At 37.6% G+C, this 27,022-nt stretch overlaps 1 protein-coding gene across 1 annotated transcript in view; it reads left to right on the top strand.

Moving 5' to 3' along the window:
- UNC13C (unc-13 homolog C) overlaps positions 1-27,022 on the top strand; it is a 612,072-nt gene that overhangs the window by 550,253 nt on the left and 34,797 nt on the right. Inside the window, 1 exon segment of the mRNA XM_032342611.1 lies at positions 10,140-10,287. Within this exon segment, the coding sequence (XP_032198502.1) occupies positions 10,140-10,287 (148 nt within the window).

Here is a 27,022-nt window from a genome sequence, read left to right on the forward strand (position 1 = left end):
AAGCAATAGTCTAAGTCCTTCTGGCCTTGCCCTCTGGTCTTTTGGTTTTCTGTGCTCAATATCCTTTCTCTATAAGGACATAGACTTCATAGGATTCTTGAGTGTTTCCTGAGACTCTCTTCTGGGAAGCAGAGCTGTTTTGTTTTGTTTTTGTTTTTCCAAGGAGTTTCTAATCCAGATTTAAAAATGAAAAAGGCACATTAAAAATTAAATGATCCATGTTAACTTAAAAGACACCAGTGTAAGATATGTAACAGGTGATACAGACGCCAATTAAGTGGGACAGATAAAAAGTGGTCAGGATTCAGAAGAGGGAGCGACCAGTAGGAGCTCAGGGAATCAGGAAAAGCTAGAGTAGTGATCTTCAAGGACAGATGGAAGTTCACAGGCTGGATAGGAAAGACCCTAGTTTCTCTTGGAGAAAGATTGACGACTTGAATGTTAACCAGGAGGAAAAGGATTTCGTCATAGAAAGGCGCAAGGCCAGAGGGCTGGGAGTCAGTGACAAAACTACTCAATGGGCTGGTCTGGATTTGACTAGAGGTTTGGGTAGTGAAGCCATGTAAAATGACATTTCAGGAAATCTTCGGGGTGAAAGTACAGAGATCCTTTTACATCCTCAGTGTTTTCTATAAAAGAAGACCCGCTGATGATCTTATAAACCCGTGGCATACTCAATGTGCCGTTTTAGCGATGGAAATCCTACAGAAATGTACAAAATGCATGGGGTAGTTGAAGATTTAGTCACAGAAATCAGTTACAGTTATTTAATGCACGAGGTGATGAGGGCAGTCATGAGGAGGGTGGCTAGAGGAATAGAAGTGGAAGACGGATGTGGATGACAAGAAGGAGAGAGTCACTGGAACTTGGCAACTCAAACTGGGGCAAGGGTGAGGTGACTCGGAGGTTTTAACCGAAAGGATGGAAAAGCATGGTTCCCCCGAGAAAAATGACAAATCCGGCAGGAGGCCGTTTTTCTACTGGCTGAAGTTAGATACCGTGGCAGGACCATCGAAATAAATAGCTGGTACATCGCTGGAGACAGTGGCCACTGCTGAGGGAACAAAGCAGGACTGAAGTTTGGGCAGTTTTTCTGCCAATTAAGCATATTTTCTCACAAGTAGAAAGAACGTCACAGTTCACAGAGCTCTTCCAGAAGGAATAATTCATCTCATCACTACAGTACCAGAGTCAGGCAGGGGGGACGTCTCTGCCCCCACCCTTCCAATGAATGGACTGATCCTCTCTCAGGTGACATAACCCAAGCACACATCGCATTGCATAGAGGAAGGAGGGTGAATTTACATTTCCTCACACATTTTAAAGTAAAAAAAACAAAGAGTCAAAGAGGCGAAAAAGATTCTAAAATCTCAGAATTGGAAACAACCCAATAGCTCCCCTTTCCTGTTCAGACGGGCATGTCATCTATAGCATTGTTGGCCTATAGACAAATGGCCACCATTTAATAATGGCCAGTGACGGGACCTCACTGACTCTCAAGGAGCAGCTTCAATTTTTAAGTTGCTCTTTATTACCAGAAAGTTCATCTTTTTTTTTTTTTTAAGATTTTATTTATTTATTTGACAGAGATCACTAGTAGGCAGAGAGGTAGGCAGAGAGAGGGAGAAGCAGACTCCCTGCTGAGCAGAAAGCTTGATGCAGGGCTTGATCCCAGGACTCTGGGATCATGACCCGAGCAGAAGATGGGGGTCCAACCCACTGAGCCATCCAGGCGCCTCCGGAAAGGTCATCTTTATTCAAACCAGTATCTGTTTCCCTGGTACTTTTAGTGCTATCTTGGTCCTTCTGTCCTTTGAAAAATAATTCTACTTCCTTTTCCACATGATAGCCTTTCATACATTGAAGAAAGCTATCATGCCTCCCCAATTTATCTGCAGCCATTTATTGAATGAATAAGGCCCCTTCTAGACCTTACAATATCCTGGCCCTCTACCTTTGGATGCCCTCCACTTTTTCATATTTCTTATAAATCATGAAGCCTGGGAATAAATTTATAATGACCCTAATATTTCAGATGTGTTCTAATCAGCAGAGAATGTATTTGCTCCATCAAACCCTTCATCTTGACCCGTCTATGTATATTAATGCATGATCAGAATTCATTATCTTTGATAGCTTCCCCATCACTTTATTAAATCATGTGAAACATGAGAAAAAAATGCAGCTTTATGGCTTTTGAGATTTTACTGACATTAATCGAGGTCACCCCCATTCCATACTCTGAAATAAACTTTTGATCATGAATATAGTCTTTTTCCTTTTTTTTTTTTTTTTTTTTTTTTGGTCATGCTGTCCTGTAATGTTGACCCATGATTCCAGGCTGCCAAGACCTTTTCTGAAGCCACATTCTGTCGTTCAAAGTAATAACGTCAAGCCTTGGCTCAACCCTACATTTTAAAAACATGCTTTCTGCCTTTGTCCAAGTCCACTGTGAAAATATCAGCCAGGACAGCCCCAAGGACGGAGAGAATGACATCCTTATCCTTCACAGCTGTGAACAGCCAACTTCCTCACAGTTCCCTGATTAAAAATCCCTTTCTTGGAAGAAAATGGCTAGTGCTAACTTATTTTGTCAATTGTTTTCTGCTATTTTGTATTAATCTAAGTAAACAGAATAGATTAAATGGGAGGTTCTTGGTTTACACAGCTGGTTGCAGAGAAACAGCATGAAACTGAGTCCCGTTTTTGTTGGTTTAGAACCAATGGGGAAAAATCCACTTTTACATGCATAAGGGAAACATCTAGAAGGCTTCAAAATCCCATGTACACAAATTATTCTCTAGGATATAATCTCCCTCCCAATGCTTACTATAATGGAGAGCAACTAAGCTGTACTGAACTATGGAGAGTGGGGTCTGTTTAATAGCTAAGACATTCACTCCCACACATCAGCCTCCAGTTTATATCCTTCAGACATAAGCCTCAGCAAAAGACAAATTCCACCCTCCTGCTTGTCTCTTACAAAATCAAAACAATGTGAAATCTCCGAATGCCAAGGTATATGCGTCTTTGCAGCCCTCTTTCGTATTCTGTATTCATATATCTGTGCCAGTGAGAGAAACAGACCCACATTCTCAGGAGCGGTCACCCAGGTTCTGAACACTGTGTGAAAGGTTTCCATTAAAGTAATGTTTTCATCCAGTTTGCATTTGCATACCATAGAAGTCCTCTCTTCCTCTCTCTGAGTTACTTATCTCTGGGTTACTTATCTGTGCTCACTCACTGAATGGAAGCTTTTGCTCTTAGGATCTTGCAGCCTGTTTTTTAACTCCGGAAATTGCTACCTTCTGTCCAGGGTTTGTCTTGCAACATTTCCTATTATACAATGCACTTAAGAGACAAAAGTATCATTTCTGTCCTTGCGCAGCATCTTCTACTGTTCACTTAGGATCCTGCTAGTGCCTTTAGAAGAATGACTCATGATACCCTCCGGCTTACAAAGTCAGTTTAGTATCATAACCAAAACTCTAGGGGGACCCTTAGGTTTTACCCAGGAACAAACTCATTCCCTGTTTATGTTTTCACTTCATAGTTGTTGCCCGTGTCTCAGAGGTCTATAAACTAGTGTCTTGGTAGTAAAAACATGTTCTCCTATTATAAGGAACCTATTAAGAGGTTCAAGAACAAATACACAGTCTAGGTCTTCAGAGCCCGACTCCAGTTCTCTTCTTCTATGAAGCCTTCTCCACCCTTAGAAATATCTCCATTCTATAAAGTCTAGTCTTCTTATTTCTTCTAGGGTTTCCTAAATCTAGCCCATGGAACACTTCTGTGCCCCATAGTGTCAATAGATATTGTATGGGATATGTGTCCTGAAGCCAAATAATTATAAGAAGCAGGTATGTTACTGAAAGGTTAAGCAGATTTCTTAACCACAGTGGGTCTCAGAGCCTTTCATATGTCAACTGAATCTTTAGGGGTACAAAGTCGTCTCAACTTCTTTAGGCCCTCTACTGCCTAGAGGCAACTGGTGTCTCCCTGGCCACCACTCCCAGGTTTAGTGATGAGAACAGAATAACAGTAGCAAACAGTATATTTTAAGCTATACCTAAGAACTATATTATGAGAACTACCACTTCAATTCTTCTTAAGTAGAGCTGGACTGCTAGTTTCCCTTGATTACCTAAGTGGGATTGTCCTGTTTCTCTTTTCCACTGCAACAAATGATCTAGTGGCTGCTGAATTTAAAAATGGCAGTGCTATAGATCCTGGATATCAACCTTTTGTCTTTACTGTCATTTGCAAATATCTTCTCCATCCCGTGGGTTGCCTCTTTGTTTTGTTGACTGTTTCCTTTGCTGTGCAGAAGCTTTTGATCTTGATGAAGTCCCAAAAGTTCACTTTCACTTTTGTTTCCTTTGCCTCTGGAGACATACCTTGAAAGAAGTTGCTGTGGCTGATGTCGAAGAGGTTACTGCCTATGTTCTCCTCTAGGATTTTGATAGATTCTTGTCTCATGTTGAGGTCCTTTATCTATTTCAAGTTTATCTTTATGTATGTAAGAGAATGGTCAAGTTTCATTCTCCTATACCTAGCTGTCCAGTTTTCCCATAACCATTTATTGAAGAGACTATCTTTTTTCCACTGTATATATTTTTCCTGCTTTGTTGAAGATAAGTTGATCATAAAGTTGAGGGTCCATATCTGGGCTCTCTACTCTGTTCCACTGGTCTATGGGTCTGTTTTGTGCCAGTGCCATGCTATCTTGGTGATCACAGCTTTGAGGTAAAGCTTGAAATCAGGCAACGTGATGCCTCCAGTTTTATCTTTTTCAACATTTCCTTAGTGATTCAGGGTCTCTTCTGGTTCCATACAAATTTTAGGATTATTTGCTCCAGCTCTTTGAAAAACACCGGTGGAATTTTGATCGGAATGGCATTAAAAGTATAGATTGCTCTAGGCAGTATAGACATTTTAACAGTGTTTATTCTTCTGATCCAAGAGCATGGAATGGTCTTCCATCTTTTTGTGTCTTCTTCAATTTCTTTCATGAGTGTTCTGTAGTTCCTCGAGTACAGATCCTTTACCTCTTTGGTTAGGTTTAGTCCCAGGTATCTTATGGTTCTTGGTGCTATAGTAAATGGAATCGATTCTCTAATTTCCCTTTCTGTATTTTCATTGTTAGTGTATAAGAAAGCCACTGATTTCTGTACATTGACTTTGTATCTTGCCACATTACTGAGTTGCTGTATGAGTTCTAGTAGTTTGGGGGTGGAGTCTTTTGGGTTTTCCATATAAAGAATCATGTCATCTGCGAAGAGAGAGAGTTTGACTTCTTCATTGCCAATTTAGATACCTTTTATTTCTCTTTGTTGTCTGATTGCTGTTGCTAGGACTTCTAATACTATGCTGAACAAGAGTGGTGAGAAAGCAGAGAGAGACAGTTATCATATGGTTTCACTTATTTGTGGAGCATAACAAATAACATGGAGGACATGGGCAGATGGAGAGGAGAAGGGAGTTGAGGGAAATTGGAAGGGAGATGAACCATGAGATACTATGGACTCTGAAAAACAACCTGAGGGTTTTGAAGGGGTGGGGGGTGGGAGGTTAGGGGAACCAGGTAGTGGGTATTAGGGAGGGCACGGATTGCATGGAGCACTGGGTGTGGTGCAAAAACAGTGAACACTGTTATGCTGAAAAGAAATTAAAAAAAAATACATATTTCACAAAATGGCAGTGCTAAAAAAAAATGATAAATACCAAAGATGACACCTCTTTGGAAGCCTTTACGGACCCTTCCCTAATAGAAGTGTTCGCCAATCCCATGATCTGTATTTTCCAATTGTTTTTCTTACACCTGCAACATTATTGGAGTCATTCATTGACATCTTGGTGACATTTCCTACTAGATTATAATCCCTTTGAGAACAGCCTGTACACCTCTTAGGCTTCATATCCTTGGCATTCAGCACAAGGTCTTCTTTACAATACAAGTTTAATAAACATTTGTTAAGGGACAGAGGCAGAGAGAACAGTCAGGAAGACAGACCCCACCATTCACAGTGTCAGTGTGAGCCCATAGTTCTAGCCTCACAAACCACAGTGAAAACCATGCCCATCCTTGTGAATGCTGTCACCATGCTGCCTTATGCATACCACGAAAGAACAGTTTTTGAAGCAGAGTAGAATTGTGACATGCATGCAGTTGTAAAACTTGTCAAAAATGTTATTTAACTCATCAGTTAATGAGGGCACCAGTAAGATCTTAGAACTAGCTTATAGGAGAATTCCAAGAACAACACAAAAGAATATGCAAAAAGGAAAGCTGAAATCAGTTTACAAATAGAAGCAAAAAGGATCTATCCACAGAACAATAATCAGTTGCATCCCACCAGAAATAATTAATTTACATTTCTATGAACAAGAATCATTTACATGATTATCCATTTTCTATCATTTACAGAGTTTTAAATAGCTCAGAGACAATGAAAAGAAAGATAACCCAGCCAGGCAGGCTAAGAAGAATGCCACTAACCTTTTTTGGTCCATTTCAAAATCTTTGGGAGTTTTTCCTGACAAGTCTCCATCATCCCAAGAAAGGGCAAAACATCCTCTTAGGTGCTGCTCCTGGTTTCTCTTGCATTGCTTTTTATCCTAATTTTCTAGCAATTGTGCTCAGTTTGGTAAGAATGGAGCTTGTCTGAAAAAATTTGAGAAGCAGAACGTGTTCCCAAACGTGCCCAGAGATCATGCCTATTCCTGTTGGATGTATGCCACTGCTACACTATATAATGAGCATGAGCTATTTTATCTGATGGTTCCTTGGTTCATTATATAAATAGATCTCCAGAGGGGGGACACCCCTCCATTCCTCTAGGGAAAGAGTCAAATCCCACATGAACCTATCCCCCTCAATATATCCATTTAATGTTTTCTACCTTAATTATCATATCATGTTTCCTGAACTGAGGAGGTATCATACTTTTTGAATCATTAAGGCTCCTGAAACAATTCTGGACTCGTACTCCTCAATATGTACTTTCTGCCTGTGAAAGTATTTTAACTTTCTTTTCTTTTCTTTCTTTCTTTCTTTCTTTCTTTTTTTTTTTTTTTTTGGAAGATCAAGGTGTAGGGAAAATTTTAAGTGTTTTATCTCATCATCTCTCAAAAGGAACAGGCTTTTGCCATTTTTCTGTGCCTCCTTTCCATAAACATATATTGCTTTTGGCACAGCTTGTGTTTTCACAATGCACCCAGCTAGAATCAGTACAGGCATTTTTAAGTGCTAGAGGTTTTTCTCCTTGGGGAGGGTGTCTAGAGTGGTAGCAGTTATTCTGCAGATTCTATCTCCATTGTCTATTTGCTCCGGCTTATGCCCTGAATCTTCTCTACTTTACACTCTTTGAAAGTGCACTCAACTGCCTACAAATGCCCAGAATATTTTTCTGCATCTCCTCTTGACTAGGGGAAAAAATTAAGATATTATGAGTTTTCAATTCATAGAATTCTTTTACTCAGAAATTTTAATGAGTGGGATAAAGGGATGGCACATTCCTCGTTAGGAGCCATCTATACATTCATTGTTATTCTGATCAAAATTCCACCAGCATTTTTCAAAGAGCTGGAGCAAATAATCCTAAAACTTGTATGGAACTAGAAGAGACCCCAAATTGCTAAGGAAATGTTGAAAAAGATAAAACTGGAGGCATCACGTTGCCTGATTTCAAGCTTTACCTCAAAGCTGTGATCACCAAGATAGCATGGCACTGGCACAAAACAGACCCATAGACCAGTGGAACAGAGTAGAGAGCCCAGATATGGACCCTCAACTTTATGATCAACTTATCTTCAACAAAGCAGGAAAAATATATACAGTGGAAAAAAGATAGTCTCTTCAATAAATGGTTATGGGAAAACTGGACAGCTAGGTATAGGAGAATGAAACTTGACCATTCTCTTACATACATAAAGATAAACTTGAAATGGATAAAGGACCTCAACATGAGACAAGAATCTATCAAAATCCTAGAGGAGAACATAGGCAGTAACCTCTTCGACATCAGCCACAGCAACTTCTTTCAAGACACATCACGAAAAGCAAAGGAAACAAAAGCGAAAGTGAACTTTTGGGACTTCATCAAAATCAAAAGCTTCTGCACAGCAAAGGAAACAGTCAACAAAACAAAGAGGCAACCCACCACGGAATGGGAGAAGATATTTCCAAATCACACTACAAAGGGCTGATATCCAAGATCTATAAAGAACTCCTCAAACTCAACACTCAAAAAACAGATAATAACATCAACAATGAGCAGAAGTCATGAACAGACACTTTTCTCCAAAGAAGACATAGAAATGGCTAACAGACACATGAAAAAATTTTCATCATCATTAGCCATCAGAGAGTTTCAAATCAAAACCACATTAAGGTACCACCTTAAACCAGTTAGAATAACCAAAATCAAAAGACAGTAAACAAGTGTTGGAGAGGATGTTCAGAAAGAAGAACCCTCTTACACTGTTGTTAGGAGTGCAAGCTGGTGCAGCCACTTTGGAAAACAGTATGGAGACTCCTTAAGAAATTAAAAATAGAGCTACCCTATGACCCTGCAATTGCACTACTGGGTATTTACCCCCAAAATACAGATGTAGTGAAAAGAAGGGTCATCTATACCCAATGTTCATAGCGACAATGGGCATAGTTGACAAACTGGAAAGAGCCAAGATGCCCTTCAACAGATGAATGGATAAAGAAGATATGGTCCATATATACTATGGAATATTATGCCTCCATCAGAAAGGATGAATACCCAACTTTTATATCAACATGGATGGGACTGGAAGAGTGAAATAAGTGAAGCAGAGAGAGTCAATTATCATGTGGTTTTGCTTATTTGTGGAGCATAAGGAATAACATGGAGGACATGGGGAGATGCAGAGGAGAAGTAGTTGGGGGAAATCAAAGGAGGAAGACAAACCATGAGAGACTATGGACTCTGAGAAACAAACTCAGGGTTTTGGAGGGGGGAGTGGGGGGGGTTCAGTGAGCCTGGTGATAGGTGTTTGGGAGGGCATGTATTGCATGGAGCACTGGGTGTCATGCATAAACAGTGAATTTTGGAACACTGAAAAAAATTAAATTAGAAAAAAATACATCATTCTGTGAGAATCAGATCAAAGCAAGTCAGGTTGCAGTGAGTGTATAGTACTGTATATTACATATATTACATATATATTACAGGGAGAGAGTGAGAACTATTTATCTAACTCTAACAGTACACTGTAAAGATGTTACCATCTATAAATGGTTGGGAAAAAATATCCTTAGTCTGTCACATATTTGTATATAATTGCTTTCTAGGTGATATCTGCACATAATACTTTCAGCATGAAAAATGCTAATGTCCCTCAATGACTATATTTATTATTAAAGAGCATATATCTTCTCTAGTATCTTAGCCGCAGATATTTTAATGTTTTGAGTATTGGGTAATAATATAAAAAAAATCCCTATGTTTCATTACATTCATCAGACATGAGGTGCAGGAGATGTTGGGTTTCCAACAACTACTCTGCCTTCTCAGGTTGGTCTATATCTGCCCTACTGTGTGCTTAGAGCAGGGGAAAATGGAGCAGCAGCCACCTGGCCTAGAATCACAAACTGGACAATATGTGATGCAGGTACTACAATCTTTGTGAAATATTGACAACCCTGGAAAGAAAAGAAAAGAAATAGAGAAAGAAAGAAAGAAATATATATATATACATATATATGTATATATATATATATATATATATATATTTTCATGTTCTAGAAACAAGCCAATAACCAAGTCAACAATTGTCATCTAAACCTGTCATTCTATAAATAGCCTTTTTACTGCTGCATCTTCACGATCCCATATACTTAAGTTTTGAATGAAAGGAAAATCCTTAAGCTTCAAGGATCTGGGGTCGGTGATGTAAAGCATCAGTTCAGAGATAGTGAGGGGACCTGAATGACAGGCTTATCACCTAGTAATGGGAAAGCGTCAGGACTGTCCTTTTGTCACAATTTCACATTGATTATATTGTATTATTCCATTTGAGCATCACTATTATGGCAATAAAATCCTTCCTACTGTACTTCCTTCTAAATCCTTCTGTTTACATTATTATTTTTTTTTTCTCTTCAGCAATACTTTCATGCGGGAGGAAATGGCCTGAAAAAGAATTTCTTGGAGAAAAGCCCAGATCTTCAGTCTCTGAGATATGCTCTCAGTCTTTATACCCAAACTACTGATGCCTTGATAAAGAAATTCATAGACACTCAGACCTCACAGAGTAAGTAACACATTGGATGTGAGAATAGAGTAAACTGAATACAACTAAAATTCAACAGAAGAATTATTATAAATACTATTAATAATTTTTACTATAATAACTTAAACCATCAATTAGAATTGAAGATTATGTTTAATAGAAAATGATCAATAATTTTCAGCCCTCCTCAATTACAGTTTTGGAAATAATTTCAGTAACATGAGGATCAGCTTAATACTAAAACTATATGGAGTGGTTGACTCTTGGTGATTCTAACGTCATTAAATTTAGTAAAACCTACTTTTGAAAATCCACAGCCATGGCAGTCTCTTCAATTCAGTATAAGGGTAGAGTGTTTGCTCTTCTTGGTAATTTCCAAAATATTATAATAATTCCCCAGATCTTAACTTAAATTGTAAAATCTCTGCAATTTCCAGAAGAGAAATCTCATTTTACTCTAATTTTACATGAAAGAAATTTTAAATTTTACTTTGAAATGGATCAAGAAGCAAGCACACTATTAGACAGTTGGATTTGTTTCATGTGGCAAACCTTCCACCTCATAAGCTTATAGGATATTACTAGTAAGAAGCCTCTCTTTCAAGTTCCTTTGTGATTTATCATATTTTGGTAATTGTATGCATTTAAGATTTGGCATTTCTGAGAGATTATTAAAAGTGTCAATATGAGTCACAAAGAGCCAAATGCAGGATCAAACTTAGAACATAATAAATCATGCCATAGAAATAATAAAAATGAATATGAGGACATTATCGTCATCCATGATGAATCCTCAGGAAAGAAAGTATACAGATTTTTTTGTTCCCGTGATGAAAATGCTCCAAACTTGTGTTTCTTCATGGATATTTGAACTTTTCTAACTACATCGCAGGTAGGTGCTTTGCCTATAATACCAAGGCATGTGCTAGGTACGACCTTCGCCTGTCTTTAACACTGTAGTTTCTGAGAGTGCCCAATAAAATGCTACAAATATTACTTTCCATGTGCTACACAAACCCAAGTTACATCTTGGGATAATTTGAGAACGGGAAAAATAGTTGAGCTCAAGAGGGGTTGTCCAGAGTTACAGAAATATTCAAAACATCGCTCCCTTCAATCCATCATCCCTCAAGATGTTCCAAACTTTATAAATATACACTAGAATGTAATTCCAATGTATCATATAGAGTTGCAGTTTTATTTCCAGAAAATTTGTGTATGAAACATTTGCTTTGCTTTTATAGGTATACATATGTACATAGGTATATGTATGTATATACATGTGTATACACATATATACATATATGTACATATATGCATATATACACATATATACATATGTACATATGTGTATACCTATGTGTACATAAACACATAAACATATGTACACAAACATGCACACAGGTATACACATATGTACACATATGTACACACGTGTGTACACATGTGCATGGCCCACATGTATGTACACATATGTGTGTGTACACACTCACGCACACACATGCTCATAGCCCATTTTCTAGCATAGATGTCACAGCACACAAAACTACATTATGTGTCTCAGTTTTGGTATAAGGATAAATAGGAAAAGAGTTTGGTATTATTTATTAAAGTTGAAGATTTGCCTTCCCTATAACCTAGGAATTCAACTCCTAAGTGCGAATCCAAAAGAAATTGTGTGTATGCGCACCAGAAGACGTGCATAAGAAAATTTACTAGGAAAAAAAAATGTCCATTAACAGTTGAACAAATATTGTAGCATATTCGTACAATAAGATCCTATAGAACTATAAACCTTTGTGATAGGTAACTAACAACATTTAGCTCTGTGTATGCTTAAAAACTGTTACAGAAATAGAAGGGGCTAAAAAAAAAAAAAGAAAATGGTGTCAAAATCAAAACCAAAATTGCTTATTTTAATTCAGCTTTGTCATAAATGGATCTTATAAGTATAGAAGAACCTACTACATCTTGTTCACTTCTTTTCCTCCTCCTCCTCTCTCTCTCTCTCTTTCTTTCCCTTTTGCTCCTTTCTCTCCCATTTTCACCTTGATTTCCTTCTTCTTTGTTTTGGAATAAATGTCGACATCCTCTTTCTCTAGTGATAAAAAAAGAAAAAACTGCTAGGGATCGAGTCCCATTAGAAATTTATGAACCACAGAGTTCAAGTGAGAACTATCAGTTTGGAAAAACACTGTCTTCTCTTTCTATTTCAAATATTGGGAAATAAGCCAATCCAAAATGGATATAGAAGTATTAAGTCCTCAAGTGAAACTGATCATTCATTTGATAAGAATGTTTATTATTCTAGCAATGAACTGCAGTAAGAAAGCACCGTCTTATTCTGCATTCACTTTATAAATATTTACAGAGTATCACCTCTGAATGCAGTTTCATACATTGAGGGATATATTCAAAACTGAACATCACATTATATATACCAGTGTCTCTAATATGGCAGTTCTCCAGCAGGGGTGATTTGGTTCCCTAAGGATATTTGACAATATCTGGAGAGTTTTGGTGGTTGTATCTGGGAGTGGTGGTCATGTTACTGGTATCTAATGAGTGGAGACCAGGGACATTGCTAATTATCTGTGGTGCAAAAAAAAGCTTCCCACAACAAAAATTTATCTGGCTCAAAATGTCAGCAATGCCGAGATCAGGCCGCCCTGCTCTTATTACTAGATTGAAGTGAGAAGTGTTGTAACATAGGTCACGTCAGAAGAGGAAAAATTTTAACTTGAGAAGACAGGAAAGGCAGAAAGGCCAGTGGGTAAACTGAGTCATGAGGTGGTAGAAAGAGGAAGGCATTCTGGATACAGAAACTGTCCAGGAAACTGTATCTACTACTCTTAATTTTAGAATTCCACTATGTGAAGACCATCCATGGTTAATTTTTGTTATGAAAAATTATTTTGCTTTTAAAACAAAATTCTCCTCACCACCAATTTTTGATCAGTAGATATATTTGAAAGTACCTTAGATTTTTCTGCACCATTAAAATATACAGAAATACTGTTTTAGGTTTTGTGTAATAATATTAGCAATTACTTTAATATTTGTAAAATTATCACCTATTCTTCCTCTTATAGTTGATCCAATGGTTCAGATTGGGTAGTTAGCTTAAAAAATTATACTTTTGTTTTTGTTGTTTTTCAGGGATCTATTACTTACAGTTTTAGAAACTGCTACAAAATTATTTTCTTGCATCTTGATTACAATATTCATTATAAAAAACTTTTCAAAGAGCTATTTCATTATATCAAGGGCTCTGAATATTTCATGCAGTAGCAGACAGTGAAAAATGTATAAAAGTTTAACATATTAAGTAGAATTTTTTTCAATGTATAACACAATTTGGAATGAGGCACAGAATGATTAATTGCTGAGCTACTCTCTGTCATATTGTTTCCTTATCTAAGCTTTTATAAGAGCTTGAGGAACCTGAATCTTAAAAGCTTTACAGACAAAGGGATATTTATGGCTATGTTACAACTGGCTCATAAAAAAATTAAATTTAATGACTATGTGATTTAAAATACATGAGATAAAATGTTTTATTCCATGATCTGTCCTCCTGTTAACTTTTTATCATCTTTGAGTCCCTGCTTATTTAAAAAATCAGATCCTTTGGTCATTTTAATGACCTGTTTCCTGCTAAAGTAGAGTATAAACTATTTAAATTTGAAACAGAAATCAGATAGCTACTAATTCACATTTGCAATCTGTGAATATGTTCCAATGTATACATTATGTATAAGGCATTAATTATCTCTAATTAGCTTCCTCCAGCTGTGAGAGTCATGTCCATAAGCAGAAAAGAAACCCTTCTGAAATGGCTTACTGAAGAAAGGATCTGTTCTCATCAGAAATGTAGGAGAATTTAACATTGATAATATTTACTTCACTAAAGAACTGGTTTCAGAATAAAGAAATGACCTACGGGATGTCACTTATGGGCAAAAACACCAAGAAATATCCTCAGCTAACATAGGGGAAGTAATATTAAAATCCACTTGGCCATCTTCAGTTTAATACTGATTGGACAGCACAGTCAGAAATGGTTTCTCATTTTAGCTGATAAGCCTTACACAGGTAACCAGAGATCTGGAATCCCATCCAAAGGATTTCATGTCACAGTTTTATCCCTGGGCCAGTGGAATTCAACTAGCTAGCACTGCCTTCTAAGAGGAGATGTTAGTATGTTTCAGTAGCGCAGGGGGAAAATTGAGAATTTATGACATTTGGTTCTTCAAAAGTTGCAGTTGGTCTGAAAACAAAGCTGGATGAGGCTCTTCAGTCCAGACAAAAAGGGATACACAAATAACTTTACTAGGAGTGGCGATGTGATATGGTTCGGAATATGCTGAATCCTTTTCCAAAGTAGAAATGGTAAGTGTCGATACGGTTACTGTACTGCTGAGCATTACTATATAGCAAGTCAGTTGTCTAACCTCTATGCGGTGCATTCCAATAATCCTCGGAGGCTGGTAGCATTATCCATACTTCTCAGATTAAGAAATGGCATCACAAATAGATTAAGATACATGCTGAAGTCATGTAGAGAAGTGGCAGAAACAATGTACTTCCCACCAGTTCATACTTATTTTAACCAGAAATCAGAATATATATTACTTTCTATAGCTCATGATTTCTTCTTTTTTTTTTTCCACTTTTTTAAAAGATTTTTTTTTTATTTGACAAGGAGAGAAAGATCACAAGCAGGCAGAGAGGCAGACAGAGGGAGTGGGGGAAGCAGGCTTCCCGCTGAGCAGGGAGCCCAATGTGGGGCTTGATCCCAGGACCCTGACTGAGGTCATGACGTGAGCTGAAGGGAGAGGCTTAACCCACTGAGCCGGGCACCCTACTTCTTTCTTGTTTTGAATAACCGAGTTTGCTTCAGGCTCCTTACTTTTCATTTTAGTATGACTTAATCTCCCTTCTCTGCAGGAAATAATCTTTTAATTTTCTTTTCATGTCAGCAACAAACTGTATCCCCAAACTTCTTCCTTTGCTTTCCCGTTTCTCCTCATTCTAGTTGCTGTTACGGGGCATGCTTAGTGTCCGGGGCACTAAATATTAATTAAGAAGTAATTGCATTGGAAAAATTCCAGTTGAAGAAAAGAAAATCCATACTGCTTTCAGAAAGCCCTTTCTAACATAGCCTGATTTCATTCCTCTAGAATCTACTGTATAGGATATTGTGGCTTTAGATTACCTTGCCTATCCTAATCTTCACTGCTCTTGTCCCCCACCAGCAGAAACATAATTTTGTAACACCTCCAAGCACATTGACTCATATCATGATTGCTAGTTTATATTTCTCTCCTATCTCAATGTAAGCCGTAGGAAGAAAGAGACCTTGCTTACTCATCCCTGAAATCTATGTGCTTAGAACAATGCTAGATACGAAAAACGTGCTCATTGATTTTTAGAACTAATGAGTGGTAGAAAATTAAATATAGGAAATTAAAAATTATGTAATATGACATAGTTCTCATATTTGAATTCATAAAATTACAAACCTTTCAACAAACCTTTACTGAAAGTATGCCCATAGCCCTATGCTAGACATTGCAGAACACCTGAAGAGTGTGTGTGTGTGTGTGTGTGTGTGTGTGTGTGTGTGTGTATCTGTCCCCACTTAGGAAAAAGGCTTACAGTTTGATGGCGATACTGTTCAGTAGTTCTCAGACAAGGTAGAAGGCACTAAGTGCCTAAGAGAGATACAAGGAGATGTGTAAAGTTATAATTAAGTATATAATTAAACTATTGAAATCGTGTTTTATTTAATCTGTTACATAAAACTCAAAAGCAACCAAGAAAAAAAAATGAAATACATGACTATTTTCAGTTTTGGCCACGGGCAGATTCATATATGCTTTCAATGGACTCACATTTAGGAGGATTCACCATGTGTCAGCCTTTGTGCCAGATATGCTGCAACAAAAGGTTAGGCAAAATGTTTTCAATGCACCCGTCCAAATACACCCTTCTTCTCTCCAGAAAGCTGAGTTCTATGGATGACGGCTATGGACTCACTCACTCCTCGTTTCCCATTGGGTCAGCCCCTAGGGGGCTCCTCTGAAACTCCATGGGAGGAAAGAGTAAGACAAGTATTCATTCTCCAGGCCGTCTCTGGGCATGGCCCATTCAGGCTGACTGTGTCCTTTCAAAGTACCTTTCCCTATAGTACTCTTTCCTTCTAGAGCCCAGAAGCTACTTCTGTCCTTCATATTTTATGGACCATGGGTGTTAACAGCTCCACTATTCCTTCTGTTTTCCCTAAATCCCTACCTAAACCTTCATAAACAGTCACTTTCTTAAACCATCCAAAATTAATTGTTTGCTATTGATATCCTGGCTGATACAAAGGCAGAACTTCATGGCTTTGCTAGTTTTTCTTTCATGCTGACTCTCCTTTGCATCATCAAAAATTAATACATAAAAATAAGAGAGTCAAGTGTCAGAATAATTCTCTTTGGAGTGAGATAAAACATCACATTTTTATGACTGAGCTGTCCAGAATGAAAAAAAAAAAAAGTATATTAGTTTTCCATTCTCAGGAATATTTCCATTACACTCTGGCCAGGGCATCAAAATCTCAGATCTCCATTTCTCATAATATAATTTATCTTACCCAGCATCTCATCTTCTCTGGAAACCTGATGGCAACTTGAGACAACTGAGAGTCATTGGTAAAATCATTTGCAAAATAAGACAGTCCTTTTGGCGTAGATTAAGCAGGTGTTACTTGTGGACCCCGCAATGGGGAAATTATTATTCCTAGAGCACTAAGCTAAGTATATGTATTTGTAGGTCAGAACTGATATACTTTCATTGCTCTTTTGTTTTTCTAAGATGAATAGTTGAAAGACTTTATCCTAATACTACCCATATAAAATCAACGTGTGTGTGTGTGTGTGTGTGTGTGTGTGTGTGTGTGTGTGTGTGTGTGTGTTGTCCATCTTCTCATTTCTCAGTTGGGTGAGGACCAGATCTCATTCCAAGGTTATGAAGAAGATCAGTGCAATTAGAACCTTGTTTTCTAAGATTAAGTTGTTCTGTTACTTGCCTCTCAAAGGCTAATCTTGTGAAAATAAATCTGAATGTAATGTATATTTGTCTAAAATTAAAATTTTTGTTTTGCCATTAGAAACAAAACACTTGGCATTTAGCATTACAATTCAAAGATCTAAATAATAAGTACCCACACTTGGAGTTGACTTTTTAGGCATCCTCAAATACCTTTTTCTCACTTGATTCTCAGAACAGCCCTGTAAATTCAGACAGAGGTCTTCAAGTTATGCGTCTGATATTCCACACTGCCTCTGGGTGTTCTTGTGAGATAATCATTTCACCCAAGAGCAAGAGATGGCATGGAAGTGATTTGAGCAAGGGGGCACTGTGAAAAAGTAGAATGTTTCTCTGACATCTCAAAAAAAGAGTGCAAAGTAGATAAGAAGGAAGCAGGCAGACAATTTGGAAGCTGGGCTTCCATATCTCTCCAGTGATGGAGAGATATGGGGAAATTCACAGTTTAGTTCAGCAGTACAATAGACATGGGCTAGTGAAATAAATCTTGTTAAATTAGTAAAGATCTAGGATAATAAATTTCTTTCACAAGATTCCAAAATAAAGCAACATTTACTTCTGTGTGGTAAAATTATGGTGGATTTTTTTTTCTACGTGCTTATAATTTTCTGCACTTTCAAATTATCTGAAAATTTGTCCCAGCATTTCTTTTTCAATAGTATAAAGAACTTATAAAACTCAACACCAAAAAACAAGCCAATTTAAAAATGGGCAGAAAACATGAATAGACATTTTCCTAAAGAAGACCTACAGACAGCTCTCAGATATATGAAAAGATGCTCAATATTACACATCATCAGGAAATGCAAATCAAAACTACAGTGAGATACCAACTCACACCTATCAGAATGGCTAAAATCAATAACACAAGGAACAATGTTGTCGGCAAACAAGATGTTGGCAAGGATGTGGATAAAGGGGAACTGACTTGCACTATTGGTGGGAATGCAACCTGGGGCAGCCACTCTGAAAAACAGTATGGAGTTTCCTCAAAAAGTTAAAAATAGAACTACCCTTTGACCCAGCAATCACACTACTAGGTATTTGCTCAAAGAAAATAAAAAATACTAATTCAAAGAGATACATGCATCCTGATGTTTAGCACAGTATTATCTACAATAGGCAATTATGGAAATAGCCCAAGTGCCCATCAATTGATGAATGGATAAAGAAGATGTGGTATATATGTACGTGTACATACACATACACTGGAATGTTACTCAGCCACAAAAAAGGAATGAAATCTTTCTATTTGCAGTGACACGAATGAAGCTAAAGAGCTTTATGCTATGGGAAATGTCAGTCCGAGAAAGGAAAATACCATATGATTTCATTCATAAGTGGAATTTAAGAAAACAAGCAAAGGGAAAAAACACAGAGGGAGGCAAACCAAGAAACAGACTCTTAACTCTAAAGAACAAACCGATGGTTACCCCAGGCAAGGTGGGTGGGGGATGGGTGAAATAGGTGATGAGGATTAAGGAATGCACTTGGGATGAGCACCAGGTGTTGTATGGAAGTGTCGAATTACTATAGTGTACAGCCAAAACTAAGATTACACTGTATGTTAACTGGAATTTAAATAAAAAAAAGAAATATGAAGAACATTTCTGTAGAAAGTAAATTAGTTTAATTGGATTCCAAAATATAATTAACCCAAAGTGGTAGATTTTGAAGTCTTTTCAGGGCCTTAGATTTAAATCTGTGGGCTCGAATAAATAGTCCAATTCAGCTTCCTCCTTAGGATCAAAAGATCTAAAAATTGCTCTGGGGGTAGGAGAATTATCTGGGAAATATACACACACACAGTCACCTTATATTTACATACATATATACATTATATGTGTATATGTAATTGATAATTTATAAATCTTATTTAATGAGGAAATTGACCAGAGTAATTATGTATTGCGTTGGTTAAAATTAAGCATTTGCTAAGTCAATGATAAAACAGGTATTTTCAAAATCATATAATACTTTCTTATTGTAAGTAACTATGATTTTTTTAAATGTTTTTGTTATTGTTATTTTTGTTTTAGATCTGATTGGAAAGTAAAACCAAGGTCAGCATCAGTTGTTTGGCAAATTTATGGAAATGCTGACAAACTGAGATGTCAGAAAAAACATTTTACAAATCACTGAGTCAAGAAAGCAAAATGCAATATAATATCTCTGTACCTACCGAACCATCACATCTGTTTTTTATTCACTGAGAACAGGTTTTGTGAGCAATGGGGTCAGTGGTATTAATTGAAAAACCATAGACTGTTGCCTCACAAGTTCCATATGCCCTTTATAACTAACCTCTAAGAAAAGACAGGGGATATTTTCTTCTTCAATCACCTCTTAGCACTAGAAATTAAGCCTGTTTATTAGGTATTTGATTTTGCTTAGAAAAAGATACATGAACTGTGTTATATGGCATGGAAATATGGAAATATTGACTAAATCTCTAAAGGTTAAAAGGCAAGATTGTAATCTCTGGCATAAAGTACTCTCAGTTATAGAGAAAAGGGACAAGGAACTAATAGGTTGGTTAAGACAGGGGAATGGGTAACCATTAAGTCATGACCCAAGCATCTCCTCTCTCTCTGCCTGGCTATATGACCTTGAGATCAATCACCTAACCTCTCTAAGCCTCAGTTTTCCCACCTGGCAAATGGCTAGCATAGTAAATCCCAAGTTAATTAGGTTGCTGGGGGGATCACACATGTTAATTTATGTGAAACACTTAGTGCACAGCAAACTCTCAATAAATGTCAATTCATATTGCATTATCATCATTACCATTAGATGTACTTTCCAGAAAATACCTCTTTCGGGGCACCTGGGTGGCTCAGTGGGTTAAGCCGCTGCCTTCGGCTCAGGTCATGATCTCGCGTCCCGGGATCAAGTCCCGCATTGGGCTCTCTGCTCAGCAGAGAGCCTGCTTCCTCCTGTCTCTCTCTCTGCCTGCCTCTCTGCCTACTTGTGATCTCTCTCTGTCAAATAAATAAATAAAATCTTAAAAAAAAAAGAAAAGAAAATACCCCTTTCTTCTATAAACATGAACAAAAAACTCTTCAAATGCAGCCAAGCAAGAAAATCAACAAGCACATTTCCCTGTGAATGTAACTTTGCATCGCCAAGAGGCTGGCAGAGTGGTAGAGAAACCTAGGAAATGGACACCTGAAGGAATCACACCAGCAGTTCCTGTGAACTTCTCCATACATGCCATGCTCATCAAAGATTAACATGCCACACTCTGGCCATCACTAAGCAATGTGCTCGGTGTGAGACATGGGAAAAAGTTTCTACTCTGAGGAGCTTACAGTGAAGCTAGAACAACTACACAGAGGAAAAAATAACCATACAAGGTAATTTATGCTAAATATCAGATGGATCTAAAGACAGAATATTAGGGGTTTTCAGAGGAAAGAGAAGTTACTGTGGGGCAGAAGAGCTGGGAGGCTTCGTAGAAGAGGTGTGGCCTGAGGTGGGCTTTGAAGGATGCGTGAGGTTTGGGTAAGAGGAGAAAAGAGAAGCATATCAGCAAGACACAGAAACCAGGTTGACAAGGAGACCATCAGGAGGACGGGAGAAGCGCTTCTCAGAATCGAGTCCCTGGGACAGCAGCATCAGGATCTCCTGGTGTGTCAGTAAGCTCAGACCACTAGAACAGACTACAGTAGACTAGGTAGGATAAACAACAGAAATTTACATTTTTTACAGTTCTGGAAGCTGGAGGTACTGACTGATTTCAGTTTCTGGTTGCCATCTCATGGTGTCCTCACATGACAGAGAGAAAGAGAAGTCTCTGGTGGCTGTTCTTATAAGGACACATCCTATTGGGTCAGGACCCCAGTCTTATGACCTCATTTGACTTTACTTCCTCAGAGGCCCTGTCTCCAAATAGGGTCACATTGGAGGTTAGGGTTTCAATAATGAAAATCGGAGGAGGGAAAGGCATATGCAATTTGTCCATTAATACTTGAGAACTTATTAATGATGCAAAGTCTTGGGTCTTACCCCAATACCTACTGGGTTAGAAACTCCAAGAGTATGGTCTAAAAATCTGTGTTTTGACCAGCCCTCTAGGTGATGTTAAGAACCATCAGAGTAAAGAGTCTGTAGGAAGGAATGAATGAAAGAGAGATGAAAGAAGTTGGTTGTGGTTAGAACTCGGAGAGCTTTGAATGTCAGGCCCAGGAGTGTGGAGATTGATCTGTAGTCAGTGGGCGGTACAAAAGGAGGGGAGGTCAGACAGGTTAATTTAAAATACTCATGCTGTGCTATCTGTTTTACATAGAAAAGAAGGAACAGGAAAAGAAAGGAAGGGAGGGAGGGAAGAAATCTTTAGAAAAACAGTTTTGCATTTTAAATACTTGGAATCTAAATATAGCAGTAGCAGAAATAGATGAAGAGTGGGGAATGAGAAACATCATGAAGGAAGAATCTATAAGTCATTATAAGATAAAGCAAGCAAAGGACAAAGTGGTATCTTAGTTAATGCAGATCTGTGCCACCTACCACAGACCAAAGTGTGGAAGTGTAGATGTTTTGAGGCATATGATAAATTCAGCTGTATTTATTTCTATAGGTATTAATAATAGGACATAAGGTGACTATATTCACTGGAAAGATGGAAGATATGGTCAAGAGAGCAGTCAGTTTTAACTACATTCAGGAGGTAATTATTGAATCCTGGGGAGCGGTGCAAGCTCTGAGAAAAGATAGACCTCAAGGGAAAATGAGTAAACTCATGGTGTAAGCCATTGTTCAAAAGAAAGGAATGGCCTGGAAATACAGGATGAATATCAGAGCAGGGTAAATAGCAATACCATCTAAACACTTTAGCTACTAGCTCCCCAAAAGTTCTTTTGAGTCTGAGTACTTCCGAAGGGATATGTTTGTAACTCAGTGTGAGTCCTCTCGGTCAGCATGCTTGTGAATGCAGCCAGCTTAGGAAAAATGTCAATTATAGCTGTCACTGGTATTAGTCTGACACATTGTTAAACAGGATAATGGCCAATGGCACCATCTGAAAGACCTAAGGGTGTTAGCCATTTATATGTACTTAAGAAACGTGTCCCATTTATATGTACTTAAGAAACGTGTCCCATCATAAAAGATCTTCACTCTGAAAACTTAAGACACTGATGAAGGAAATTGAAGATGACATTCATAAATGGAAGGGTATCTCATGTTCATGCATTGGAAGAATATTGTTAAAGTACCAATACTACCGGGGCGCCTGGGTAGCTCAGTGGGCTAAGGCTTCTGCCTTCAGCTCAGGTCATGATCCCAGGGTCCTGGGATCAAGCCCTACATTGGGCTCTCTGCTCAGCAGGGAGCCTGTTTCCCCAGCTCTCTCTCTGCCTGCCTTTCTGCCTACTTGTGATCTCTGTCTGTCAAATAAATAATAAAATCTTAAAAAAAAAAAAAATACCAAACTACCAAAAGCCATCTTAAGACTCAGTCCAATCTCAATCAAGATTCCAGTAGCATTTTTTATAGAAGTAGAAAAAACACTCCTAAAATTTATGTGGAACCACAAAAGATTCTGAATAGCCAGAGGAATCCTGAGCAAGAACTAAACAGAAGACATCGCGCTTCCTGATTTCAGTCTTATACTATAAAGCTATATTAATCAAAACAGTAGGCACTGGCATAAAAATAGACATGCAGACCAATGCAACAGAATCAAGAGCCCAGAAATGAATACAAGCATATAGAGTCAATTAATATTGGACAAGACAGCCAAAAATACTCAATAGAGAAAAGACAGTCTTTTCAATAAATGATGATAGGATAACTGGATATTCACATATAAGAAAGTGAAAATGGATCCCTTTCTCACAAAAAATAAAAAATTAACTCAAAATGTATTAAAGACTTAAATGTAAAACCTGAAACCATGAAACACCTAGAAGAAAACATAGGGATAAAACTTGATATGATACCCAAAGCACAAGCAACAAAATAAAAAATAAGTGGGACTATATCAAACTAGATAGTTTCTGTTCAGCAAAAGAAACCATCAACCAAATGAAAAGACAACCTATGGCATGGGCAAAAAGTATTTGCAAACCATTTAAGAGGTTAATATCTGAAATACATAAAGAACTCATACAATTCAAAACCACAATGAAAAAAAAATGAAAAAAAAATGAAAAAAAAAAATGAAAAAAAAAAAAACCCACAATGAAATAGAAGCTCAGACCAGTCAGAATGGCTAAAATTAACAAGTTAGGAAATGACAGATGTTGGCAAGGATTCAGAGAAAGGGGAACCTTCCTATACCCTTGGTGGGAATACAAGCGGTGCAGCCACTCTGGAAAACAGTATGGAGGTTCCTCAGAAAGTTGAAAATAGAGCTACCCTATGACCCAGCAATCGCATACTAGAGATTTGCCCCAAAGATACAAATGTAGTGATATGAAGGGGCACGTGCACCCAAATGTTTATAGCAGCAATGTCCACAATAGCCAAACTATGGAAAAACCTCAGATGTCCAAGGACAGATAATGGATAAGGAAGATTTGGTATATATACAATGGAATACTACTCAATCATCATAAAAAGAAATCTTGTCATTTGCAACAACGTGGATGGAACTAGTGGGTATTATGCTAAGTGAAATAAATCAGAGAAAGACAATTATCATATGATCTCACTTATATGTGGAATTCAAGAAAAAAACAGGATCATAAGGGAAGGAAGGGGAAAGTAAGATGAAATCAGAGAGGGAGACAAACCATCAGAGACTCTTAAGCATAGGAAACAAACTGAGGGTTGCTGGAGGGGAGTGGTGCAGGGCAATGGGGTAACTGGGTGATGGACATTAAGGAGGGCATGTGATATAATGAGCACAGGGTGCTATATAGGACTGATGAATCACTGAACTCTACCTCTGAAGCTAAAAATATGTTAATTAATTGAATTTAAATAAAAAATAATTTAAAAAATGATTACAGATGCTTAGGTAGGAGATAATGGCCTAGTTTGTTGCCAGTAAGTATGGAAAACACAGAAAGTTTTGAGAAGTATTTAGAAAGTAACATTGGCAGTCATGGTTAACTATACATGGATTGCCTGGCAGTAATTTCAGAAAAGAAGGATATCATTCTCATCATGCCTGAGAGACAGTAGGTTAAAATGGCAAAAGCCTGGGTTATGGATGGAAAAATATATTTAGTTTTTAGCTCTGCTGCTTATTAGCTGTGTGGGCTTGGACTTGCTACATAACTCTCAAGCTTGAGTTTGTTTGCAAGTAACCCATGTTAATGTCATTCTATAATCTGAGGTGTGTGAGGAAGAAAAAAAACTCATACAATTAAATAACAAAATGAAAACTAAGGAAATTAAATTAAAAAAAAACAATTAAAACTAGGACCTGAATAAACATTTTTTTCCAGAGACATTAAGGCCAACAGATACATGAAAAAGATACTCAATATCACTAGGGAAATTCAAATTCAAATCACAATGAATATTAGAATGGCCATCATCAGAAATACAAAAGGCAACAAATGCCAACGTAGATGTGGAGAAAAGAGAAACTTTGTGTACTCTTGGTGGGAACGTAAGGTGCTACAGTCACTATAGAAAGCAGTGGGGAGGATCCTCAAAAAAAATTAAAAATAGAAATACCATGCGATCCAATGATCCCACTTCTGGGAATATATCCAAAGAAAACAAAACCATTTAGCTGAAAAGATATAACCCCCCACCATGTTCATAGCCCCCTTATTTATAATAGGCAAGGCATGGAAACAGCCTATGTGTCTATCCATGGGTGGAATGGGTAAAGAACTTGTGAACACAATGGGATGTTATTCAGCCACACACACAAAAACAAAAACAAAAACAAAAACCACAAAATACTACCATTCGCAACAATATGGATGGACCTTGAAGGTATTATGCTAAGTGAAAGAAGTCAGAGAAAGACAAATACTATATGATCTACTTACATGCAGAATTTAAAACAAGTAAAACTTAGAAAAAGAGCTCAGGCTTCTGGTTACCAGAGGCTGGTGGGGGAAACTGAAGAAGGGAGTCAAAGGCACAAAATTCCTGTTATAAGATAAATACTAGGGAGGCAATGAGCAGTATGATGACTGTGGCTAACACTGCTATAGGATATATAGGAAAGGTGTTAAGAGAGTAGATCCTAAGAGTTCTCATCACAAAGAAAAACTTCCATTTTTTTCTTCTGTACATTGTATCTGTATGAGATGATGAACGTTAGCTGAACCAATTATAGTATCATTTCACAAGATATATAAATCAAGCCATCATGCTGTACACCTTAAACTTACACATATTATGTGTTAAGTATCTCTCAATTAAAGGGGGAAATGTGTCACCTCACTTAGGGTTTCCACAACCACAAACTTGTGGTTCTTAAACTTTAATGCACATCAGAATTATCTGCAGACCCTGCTCAGAGTTGCTCATTCGTTAGGCCTGGGGGGTATGGAGTCTCAGAATTTACTCGGCTAGTTCTTAGGAGCTGCCAGTGAGGCTGGTCCAGGAGCCACACTTTGAGAACCACAGTTAAACCTTAACCAGGGACATTCCCTACAGTGAGAGCTACCAGTAGCTAATTCACAGTGTTGACTATAACTAATAATTTCAGGCATATGTGTGTGTGTGTGTGTGTGTGTGTGTATATATATATATATATATATATATATATATATATATATATATATATATAAAATTGTGTGTGTGTGTGTGTGTGTGTGTGTGTGTTTATTTATTTATTTATTTATTTTGGTACTATGTTTCCAGGCTGAAACCTCTAGATAAAAGGAATACTTGAAAAGCATTAGGGCAAAGTGCGGAGTCAATAAAACTGTTCCTTTCCAAATGAAAGCATGTGCTTTACAGCCTTATAGGAAGATCTTTGTGTAGACGGCAAACCAAACAAAACTGAAAGCTAAAATAGAGGAAGCCCTTTAAGAGAGAAAAACAAGAGCTTCATTGTTTGCCAAAGGTGATATTTGTGTCTATGTATTTCTCTCAGGTTTTTCCCATATTTTAGCTTTCAGTTAAAATGACATTTTACATATAAAAGAAAGACCTAAAGGGGTGCCTGGGTGGCTCAGTGGGTTAAAACCTCTGCCTTGTCCTAAGGTCATGATCCCAGGGTCCTGGTGGGATTGAGCCCCACATTTGGCTCTCTGCTCAGCAGGGAGCTTGCTTCTCCCTCCTCTCTCTCTGCCTGCTTCTCTGCCTACTTGTGATCTTTGTTTGTCAAATAAATAAATTTAAAAAATCTTTTTTTAAAAAAAGACCTAAAAATTTGATTCCTGCCTGCTATTCCACACAAAAGGGGTTATTTTCAATTCCTTTCAGTTTAGCTTTTGTTCACCAATAGTATTCTGTAAGTGATTTAAAGCCAGTTTCTGTGGGAAGGCTTAGGTGTTTACATGTATGTTTACAACGTACAATTTTACAATTTTGAACACATAAGGTCCATTTTAGCTCTAAACTGCATTGCTAACTTGTAGTATGCAGTTACGCCTCGTTTCGTTTTATTTTCCGCTTGAAGTCACTTCATTCCCTTGGTTTACAAACACCTTAAAATCTCTTTAACGGAAAAGGCAAGGTAACTTGATAGAGTATCCTCCTCAGCAATAATAGCCCCCAAGGTAGAACCAAATTAAACAGA

The sequence above is a fragment of the Mustela erminea genome, chromosome 5, assembly GCF_009829155.1.
Source record: "Mustela erminea isolate mMusErm1 chromosome 5, mMusErm1.Pri, whole genome shotgun sequence".
NCBI lineage: Eukaryota > Metazoa > Chordata > Mammalia > Carnivora > Mustelidae > Mustela > Mustela erminea.